At 45.8% G+C, this 9,933-nt stretch overlaps 2 protein-coding genes across 5 annotated transcripts; one reads left to right on the forward strand and one right to left on the reverse strand.

Moving 5' to 3' along the window:
* The first annotated feature begins 254 nt into the window (after positions 1-254).
* Positions 255-3,241, forward strand: brd3os (BRD3 opposite strand). The gene is made up of 2 exons (XM_031839323.1): positions 255-858; positions 1,303-3,241. Exon 2 carries the CDS (start codon positions 1,401-1,403, stop codon positions 1,686-1,688), a length of 288 nt encoding a protein of 95 aa, XP_031695183.1. The 5' UTR covers positions 255-858; positions 1,303-1,400; the 3' UTR covers positions 1,689-3,241.
* Positions 3,242-4,770: 1,529 nt separating this feature from the next.
* On the reverse strand, positions 4,771-9,927 carry brd3b (bromodomain containing 3b). Of its 4 annotated transcripts, none has more exons than XM_031839328.1 (9): positions 9,663-9,927; positions 9,460-9,568; positions 8,549-8,718; positions 7,744-8,145; positions 7,397-7,525; positions 6,062-6,268; positions 5,585-5,817; positions 5,148-5,446; positions 4,771-4,929 (listed from the first exon to the last, which is right to left on the reverse strand). In XM_031839328.1, the coding sequence occupies exons 1-9, from the start codon at positions 9,771-9,773 to the stop codon at positions 4,811-4,813; spliced, it is 1,779 nt and encodes a 592-aa protein (XP_031695188.1). In that variant the 5' UTR covers positions 9,774-9,927; the 3' UTR covers positions 4,771-4,810. The 4 variants fall into 4 exon arrangements, with proteins under 4 accessions (XP_031695188.1, XP_031695185.1, XP_031695186.1 ...); XM_031839325.1 differs by having other exon boundaries at positions 7,744-8,142; positions 9,421-9,568; XM_031839326.1 differs by having other exon boundaries at positions 6,086-6,268; positions 9,421-9,568.
* Between the last annotated feature and the right edge of the window lie 6 nt (positions 9,928-9,933).

Genomic DNA, 9,933 nt, shown 5'->3' on the forward strand with positions numbered 1-9,933 from the left:
CCTGTAGACCTGAGTCCTTCACCAGAGACCATGTCCAGCCTCTACACTTAGGTCTACCTGTTAGAGTCCTGTAGACCTGAGTCCTTCACCAGAGACCATGTCCAGCCTCTACACATAGGTCTACCTGTTAGAGTCCTGTAGACCTGAGTCCTTCACCAGAGACCATGTCCACGATCAACACGTAGGTCTACACTGTTAGAGTCCTGTAGACCTGAGTCCTTCACCAGAGACCATGTCCAGCCTCTACATGCCCCCCCCCCCTGTATAATACTGACACACTTTGACTTCAGTCCGGTTTTGAAGCAGAACTCTTACTTGTAGTTGAGTATTGTCTCCGTGTGGTTTTAGTACACATACTACAGTAAAGTACTCCTGTACTTCTACCTCCTCTGGTTGAATTATTTTTGTTTTTTTCTTACTTCACTGAAACTCTCTCCTCGTAGGAACCTTTGTTTCTAGCTTGTGTGTTCCTATCCGGACCCGGTTTACAGACACACCGTTGCTAGGATGCAGTGCAGCAGCTTCAGCTGTGCTATGGCGGCGGCATGCTAACGATGCTAACATCAACGAAAACCGTTAGAGAAAATACATCAAACGTAGCACTTTATATTCTGACGTGTTTACCCGCTGGTGCAATGACGTCATTAAGTCCGTAAACGTCAGCTAATGTGTTTACCTCGGGAGCTAACAGAAGCTAACTGAGCAGCTAGGATTAGCTGTTAGCATTTGAAAGCTGTCTGAGCAGCTAGTTAGCTGACAGGCGGCTAACATCCGTTAGCTTCTCTAGCTTCGCTTAACGGAAGAATGTACGGGAGCCGGAAGGGACAAGAGGACACGAGGAGGTCCGACTGATGGACTGTGAGTCTGTCCGTCTTTGAATTTATATTAAACTATATGTATATATACATATAGTTTAATATAAATACTGTGTATATATAAATATTTATATATATACAGTATATCATGTCCTCAGGTCTCTGTCCTCATGTCCTGTCTTCATGTCCTGTCTTCATGTCAGGTCCTCAGGTCTCTGTCCTCAAGTCTCTGTCCTCAGGTCCTGTCCTCATGTCCTGTCTTCATGTCATGTCCTCAGGTCCTGTCCTCAGGATCTCAGGTCTGTCCTCAGGTCCTGTCTTCATGTCCTGTCTTCATGTCCTGTCTTCATGTCATGTCCTCAGGTCCTGTCCTCATGTCCTGTCTTCATGTCCTGTCCTCAGGTCCTGTCTTCAGGTCCTGTCTTCAGGTCCTGTCCTCAGGTCCTCAATCCAGTTTAAACTCTCAGATCTGGTTTTCTTCTTTCAGGTTCTGCTGAAGGATCAGACGATCAGGTGGACTCTTCATACTGAGATGGACCTGGACTTGATCCGGGCCGGTCTTCTTCTCACCATGCAGGTTTCAACATGTCGGACTGCGACCCAGCTGCTGTAGAGGAACCTCCTGGTCCTGGTCGCCCCCACCTGGTGGAGAAGGCCCTGTCGGAGGCCTTTGCCAGGCTGAGGTACCGGGACACGTCCCTGCTGGTCTGGCAGCAGCAGCAGCAGGACCTGCAGGCTGCCCCCCCCTCCACCTACCTGAGCCGCAGTCAGTCGGCCTGGTACAGCAGCTTCGGGAACCAGGCCGTGCTGGTCCGGGACAAGACGGGTCTGGAGGACGCAGAGGGGCGGTCCAGGATCTGCAGCATCATGTAGACCGGAACCAGGACCCTGAGCAGAGTGGTTTCATTCCAGTCCTGGTGGGATGTATCAGTGAAGTTCAGGGTTTGGCGGTTCTGGTCTCGGAGGGACGTCGGTCCTCTAATCCACCAGAGAAGAAGAGACACAGAGAGCCGCTGGGTATTGTGGGAAATGTGTTCCAGTTTGACTCCAGGACCTGAACTACAAAGAGTCCAATAAACCAGTTCATGTCCTGGTTATCTGGTTTAACTAAACCTTCACATAAAGGGGCGGGGTTTACAGCTTCTGGCCAATCAGAGACAAGGACCAGTCTGACGTCAGCAGAGCGTTTTATGAAAAAAGAGAACTAGAAAATCAGAAGTTAAAGTCAGAATTCAGAAATGAAAACATTAATAAAATCACTGTTATTACATGTTTATTATATTAAATTAATATGCTAATATGAAGCAGTGATTTTATTAATATATTACTTTAAACATGTTTATCAACAGCTGTTCTGTTTAAACTGTTTCTTTCAGTCTGAATTATGACTTTGGTCATAATTACTCTGGTTGGTCAGGAGGCGGAGCTTAAATACCTCCATCACCTGCCTGACACCAGGAAGTGTTTGTTACGCAGCGGTAGTTTTACAGTCATGTGACCGGAGCCTGGTCACATGACCATGAAGACTCCTGTTCACATTTAAAACTAATAAACTAAACGACTGTCTGTAAATAAGTACCTGTAGATAACGACTCGGTACCTGTAGATAACGAGTCTGCACCTTTAAATAAGGACTGTGTGTGAGAATAAGAGTCGAGTCAGCGAGTCAGTTTATGTGTTTATTTATGAAAACAAAGGAACTCAGAAAATAAGGATCCCATATCAGTAATTACATCAAATCATTGACTTGTTGTGGTCGGTTCGTCCCGTCTGTCTCCCTCTAACCCACAGACAGCTACCTTACAGCTACTATACAGTGCTCAAACATACGGATGAAAGGACGTACGGCCGGAGTGCATGCAAATACATAAAATCACTTTTTTCCTTTTTCTTATTAAAATACAAAAATTAACTATTAGCATCAAAGCTCGACCATCAACTAAAAACAAACGGGAGGTTACTGTGGCAACGAGCTGTCTGTGAATGTGTTTATTGATTAGTCTGTAACGACATCTCGTCTCTACCTTCTTCAGTCCGACAAGAGCACAGACGACATCCCATAATTGAAACAACTAAACCGTCTCCATGACAACTTACTCTGGTATCTCCTCAACCCCCCCCGATGTAGACCATGATATTTTGGTTGAAAGTTTACCCAAAAACAAGACTTTTGTCCAACAAAAAGATTCAGTTTGATGGGATGACAAAGAGGAAATCAATAATCAGAGGCTTTCAGTTCAGAGGGTTCGACCAATCAGAGTCGTCGGTATGGAGGAGCAGGAGTCACATGATTTATTCTGGTTGGTTCGACCTGATTGATCAGAAGTGAAACAATATAAACATGTTTTTATTTGTCTTTTTTTTTTTCCAGGCAATTTGTGTTTTGAAGTTTGAAAATCAGCTAAAATAATAAACCTTTAAATGAACGGAGACCTAAAACTGAGTCTTCCTTACATCTGGTTCAGTCCGGTGGGGGGGGGGAGCGGGGGGGGGGGGCGCGGGGCAAAGACATCTTTATATAGAGAACCTTTATAAGACAAACAAGCTCAGCACACAACCTGAAAATCAAAAGACATAAAAATCAAAGAACATGTAGTGTTAAAATAAAAAAAGTTTGTCTTTGCTGACGGGGGGGGGGGGGTCTGGTCTCAGAAGGACTTTACTTGTTTGGAACCTTTTCTAGTTTTTAGAAATCGTCCATCGGACTTTTACTTTGAAAATATTTGAAGATTTTCATATTAATAAAAAAATAGAAAATAAACTCCTGCAGAAACTTGATGCAGAGAAAAAAATAAACACCTTTTATTGTCACACCTGGATCTGCAGTTGAGACCACTAAAGACCAGTTGAGACCACTAAAGACCTGGATCTGCAGTTGACACCACTAAAGACCTGGATCTGCAGTTGAGACCACTAAAGACCAGTTGAGACCACTAAAGACCTGGATCTGCAGTTGAGACCACTAAAGACCAGTTGAGACCACTAAAGACCTGGATCTGCAGTTGAGACCACTAAAGACCTGGATCTGCAGTTGAGACCACTAAAGACCTGGATCCGGTCCTAAGGAGACACTGAATTCCCTTCAGACGTCCATCACCTTCTCCAGATGTCTTTATAGCCGTTAAAGGAACGTGTCCATGAGACCAGACCACTAGAGTTTGTGGTCTTAAGGGACAGAACTTGGTCCTCGTCCTCTGTTGGTCTTTTATTGATCTTCTCTTTAATATAATTTAACTAAATGACACAAAGAAAGAATTTGAAGAAAACTCAACGTCTCTTTCCAGGAATCAAGAACTGGTTCCTGAACGCTGAGGATCCTCTTGATTCTTCTCTCTGCAGCAAGTTTCCATAAAAGTTGATTGGTGGAGTTTATCTAAAACCCACTGACACCTCCTCTTCCTCTCCCATGATGCTCTATAGATGCTTCTGGAATGTTTTCAGAGGTTAAAGGTTACAGCCGGCCGTCCAAGAAGAAGAAAGCTGTTCAGAGAAGATCAGTATGACAGACAGACGGGCAGACAGACAGGCTGCCCGTCTGTCCACCACATGTCTCCCGATCTCCTCTTGCTGGGAAAGGGTTATTTTCTTCTTCTGCTCTTTCATCTGTCGCCAGTCCTCCATGAAGAACAGAAAGAAAAAAAAAAAAAAAAAAAAACGACACTAGGAGCTAAAAAACCAGCCTATTTACATACAGTCTCCAAGTCTGGGCATGTGTGTGTGCGTGTGTGTGTGTGTGTGTGTGTGTAAAATACATATATTTATGTATGTGTGTGTAAAAAGTTCAGAGTGTGTATCTCTGTCTTTTGTTTGTGTTTTTTCAGGATGGAAGTTTACATGGATGTGTGTGTTAGTGTGTATCTGCATGTGTAAACTGGATAGAGTTGTGTGTGTGTGTGTGTGTGTGTGTGTGTGTGTAGAGTGGATAAACCTCTGTGTGTGTGATCAGTGTGTGTGTGTTCAGTAAAATGTGTGTGAGTTTGTGTATCCGTGTATGTTCAGTCTGTGTCGGAGGAAGAGGAGGTTCCTGTTGAGGAGCTGTCATCAGAGGAGGAAGAGGAGCTGCCACTCAAGCGACTAGCCCCGCCTCCCGACGCCCCTCCTCCGGCTGCCTTCTCTGTAGAGCGAGAGCGAGAGAGAGAGATGCAGGAGTTAATAAACAGATGTATGAGTCAGTGATATTCAACAACAGAGATCATGCTCAAATTGACCTGCTACCTGAGTCCTGTGGCAAAAAAGTGTATCCCTGTAGTACCGAGGATGTACCCGAGTAAGGTCGGGAGGTACCCGAGTAATGGTAATATATTTGGATATTAGCAGTATCTTAGTACTTACGCAGTAGCTTCCTCTGCTTCTTCTGAAGGCAGGATTTGACGTAGCGCTCCAGCTCTCGAAGTGTGGAGGGTTTGAGGGTTTCGAAGTCGATCTCGATCTCGTCTGGGTTCGAGTCCCTCAGCGACGGCTCTCTGGACTGGATGATGTGGACGACGCGTCCAAGCTTCTCCCCCGGCAGCCGGTTTATATCCAGACTCAGCTGGCGCTTCTCATCATACGACATCGGTAGAGATGACTCCTCGCCGTCGTCCCCGTTAGCCGAGCCACCGCCCGACGCCTTACTGCCTTTCTTAGGTTGCCTGGAAACCGACAGAGTCACTCCGATTGGTCAAACTCCGAATTAAAATGAGCTCCCAACAGAGAATAATGAAACCTTAGTTTTCACAGGTTAATTCTTTAAATTCATTTGATTCCAGAAATACTTGATTGAATGGTACCTCGTGGCGGTCACCGTGCTGTTGGCTTTCCTGGCTGGTGCCTTCTTCTGATTGGCTGTTTTTGGCTGCTGAGCGGCAGCTTTAGGCTTCTTCTCTTCTTCCAGCTTGCCCTTGTTCCCTTTGTCTTTCTCCTTATCTTTCTTCTTCTCCTTGTCTTTTTTCTCTTTCTTCTTCTTTGGCTTGCTGACCGGAGCCTGGGACAGGACGGCTAGCTGCTCGTGCACCGCCTTCAACTGATGGAATATACTAACTATCAATACCTTTCACTTCTACTCAATATCTAGAAACGCCTTCAGCTGGTACATTATTATAGAAATAGATCTAAAATCACATATTAATATGTAAGATCAGTATTCTTATCAAACATTCATATCTCAAAAATTAATAATTTAACAGAAAATTAAATCAACAGAATTTCATACATTTAATTCAATCTACAATGATATTAAAAAAGAAGAAAACCAGGATGTCCTTGACCTGTGATTGGTCGGCAGCACCAACCTGCTCCTGTAGCTCAGCCAATCGCGTGGCTCGCTCCTCCTCTGAGTCGGACGATTCGTCGGAGGAGGAGTTGTTGCTGCTGTCAGAGGAGGCGGTGCTTTTACTGACCAATGGTGTTGTAGACGGGACCGATGCTTCCAGGCCCTCATCTGGGATCTTAGCGAAACGCATCTCAAACACGTCCTGACGAGAAAGAGATTCAAATGAACAAACTACAAGGTAAAGGTTCTGAAACGACTGAAAGGTAAAGGTTCTGAAACGACTGAAAGGTAAAGGTTCTGAAACGACTACAAGGTAAAGGTTCTGAAACGACTGAAAGGTAAAGGTTCTGAAACGACTGAAAGGTAAAGGTACTGAAACGACTACAAGGTAAAGGTACTGAAACGACTACAAGGTAAAGGTTCTGAAACGACTACAAGGTAAAGGTTCTGAAACGACTACAAGGTAAAGGTTCTGAAACGACTGAAAGGTAAAGGTACTGAAAGGACTACAAGGTAAAGGTTCTGAAACGACTACAAGGTAAAGGTTCTGAAAGGTTCTGAACCGACTACAAGGTAAAGGTTCTGAACCGACTACAAGGTAAAGGTTCTGAACCGACTACAAGGTAAAGGTTCTGAACCGACTACAAGGTAAAGGTTCTGAAAGCTTCTGAAACGACTACAAGGTAAAGGTTCTGAAAGCTTCTGAAACGACTACAAGGTAAAGGTTCTGAAACAACTACAAGGTAAAGGTTCTGAACCGACTACAAGGTAAAGGTTCTTAAAGCTTCTGAAACGACTGCAAGGTAAAGGTTCTGAAACGACTACAAGGTAAAGGTTCTTAAAGCTTCTGAAACGACTGCAAGGTAAAGGTTCTTAAAGCTTCTGAACCGACTACAAGGTAAAGGTTCTTAAACGGCTACAAGGTAAAGGTTCTGAAACGACTACAAGGTAAAGGTTCTTAAAGCTTCTGAACCGACTCCAAGGTAAAGGTTCTGAACCGACTACAAGGTAAAGCTTCTGAAACGACTACAAGGTAAAGGTTCTTAAAGCTTCTGAACCGACTACAAGGTAAAGGTTCTTAAAGCTTCTGAACCGACTACAAGGTAAAGGTTCTGAAACGACTACAAGGTAAAGGTTCTTAAAGCTTCTGAAACGACTGCAAGGTAAAGGTTCTTAAAGCTTCTGAACCGACTACAAGGTAAAGGTTCTGAAACGGCTACAAGGTAAAGGTTCTGAAAGCTTCTGAACCGACTACAAGGTAAAGGTTCTGAAAGCTTCTGAACTGACTATAGCAACCACCAAGGTAAAGGTTGTGGAGGGTTGTACATACCTGCAGCTTGCGGGCCATGGCCACCACCTCGTGGTCTGGAGGGTTGTACTTGTAACAGTTGGAGAACATTAACCTGACGTCAGTCGCAAAACTTTGAGGATCACTGTATTCTCCTTTATCCATCTTTTTCTGTTCAGGGGGAAGAAAACAGGTTAATTACAGTATTTTTGCATAAATAAATAGGTGAATACTTTGTTTACATTTTAATAGAATTTTCCATTTAAGGTAAGAAAGAAACATGTTTTAGTTCTTAAAAAGAAAGAAAATCTGAATCGACAGGACGTAAATCAGAAAATTGCAATCAACGACATGAAGTGTGTTCTGTGATGATGTCGTGCGAGCGTTACCCGGGCGGTGCTGAGGTCCATGGGATGTTTGATGATGTCATGGTAGTCGTGCAGCTCCAGGGCCTCGGCGTCCACCGGCTTGTAGAAGGGCCAGGCGTAGGCGGCGTGTTTCTTAGAGAGCATCTCCTTCAGGATGGCGTCGCAGTGCTTCATCTGCTCGCCCAGCTTACCGCCCTTACTCCTCCCGGCTCCTCCTCCTCCTCCGCCTCCTCCCACCTCGCCCACCGCCACCTCCTCCACCGTCTCCCGGCGGGTCTTGGCCGGTCGGGCGGCGGCCTCACGGCGGGACAAGCCCAGTTTGGGGGGTTTGGCGTCTTGAGCGGACGGAGAGTCGGCACGACCGGCTGAGATGGCTGATGTGGTGGGAGTGGTGGTGTCGGCTTTCCTCTTCACACCTTTCTTCTGTTTAGAGACACAGACGGGTATGACGACAGACAGGTAGACAGTCAGACAGACAAGCAGACAGGCAGACAAGCAGACAGGCAGACAGACAGACAGACAGACAGACAGACAGGCAGACAGACAGACAGACAGACAGACAGGCAGGCAGACAGACAGGCAGGAAGGCAGACAGACAGGCAGGAAGGCAGACAGACAGGCAGACAGGCAGACAGGCAGGAAGGCAGACAGACAGGCAGACAGACAGGCAGACAGGCAGACAGGCAGGCAGTCAGACAAGCAGACAGGCAGGCAGGCAGACAGACAGGCAGACAGGCAGGCAGACAGACAGGCAGACAGGCAGGCAGACAGACAGGCAGACAGACAGAAAACTCAGTGATGCTGTCTCACACCACACAACTGTTACCTTAACGACGGGCTGTGCAGACGGCATCATGGTTGCCGGGGGTGGTGGGGCAGAGACAGGGGGCGTGGTCTGGATAGGTGTGGGCGTGGCCGAGATGACAGGTGTCTGAGAGGGGGAGGGAGAGGGGTAGGAGGGGGGGGGGGAGGCTGAAGACTCCGCCTGCTGACTCACTGAGAGAAAGACAAGCAGTATTAGTACTGCAGTATACACACACACACACACACACACCGGTATTAGTACTGCAGTATACACACACACCGGTATTAGTACTGCAGTATACACACCAGTAGCAGCAGTATTAGTACTGCAGTACACACACCAGTAGCAGCAGTATTAGTACTGCAGTATACACTAGTATTAGTACTGCAGTATACACACCAGTATTAGTACTGCAGTATACACACCAGTATTAGTACTGCAGTATACACACCAGTATTAGTACTGCAGTATACACACCAGTATTAGTACTGCAGTATACACACCAGTATTAGAACTGCAGTATACACACCAGTATTAGAACTGCAGTATACACACCAGTAGCAGCAGTATTAGTACTGCAGTATACACTAGTATTAGTACTGCAGTACACACCAGGAGCAGCAGTATTAGTAGTGCAGTATACACCAGTAGCAGCAGTATTAGTACTGCAGTACACACCAGTAGCAGCAGTATTAGTACTGCAGTATACACACCAGTATTAGTACTGCAGCACACACCAGTAGCAGCAGTATTAGTACTGCAGCACACACCAGTAGCAGCAGTATTAGTACTGCAGCACACACCAGTAGCAGCAGTATTAGTACTGCAGTATACACCAGTATTAGTACTGCAGCACACACCAGTAGCAGCAGTACTAGTACTGCAGTACTAACCTGTGGTAGCAGCACCGGGCTGTTTGCTCTTGCTCTTGCCTTTGGGAGCTGGAGGCAGCAGAGCGACTTCTTCTTGAGGCATCTGAGAAACCTTCTGCAGGAAGATCTTCTCTAAAGCCTGAGCCATGAGGACGATGTCATCGGTGGGCTGAAACACACAGACACACAACTGTGATGTCCACTCCTGAAGCTGCAGGTATAAAGTATAAAAGTACACACAGTGTAGTAACGTGTGTGTGTACCTTGTTGTAGATGTAACAGTTGGTGAACATGGTGTTGAAGTCCTGCATGGCCTCACTGGCGCTCCAGTAATAATTGTTCTCCAGACGTTTCTTGATGGTTCCCATGTCCATCGGGTTCTTGATCACCTTGTGGTAGTCCTGGAAACATGGTTAGCTTATCTTAGCAAGGTACTGCCAGGGTTCTCCAGGTTAAATTGAAGACCTTTTTCATGGTGTTAATGTTGAAGCTGGAATAGATAGGGCTTATTAAATCTATGTTTGTTTGTTATTT

This window comes from Anarrhichthys ocellatus, unplaced genomic scaffold (assembly GCF_004355925.1).
Source record: "Anarrhichthys ocellatus isolate YVR2014 unplaced genomic scaffold, GSC_Weel_1.0 scaffold1497, whole genome shotgun sequence".
NCBI lineage: Eukaryota > Metazoa > Chordata > Actinopteri > Perciformes > Anarhichadidae > Anarrhichthys > Anarrhichthys ocellatus.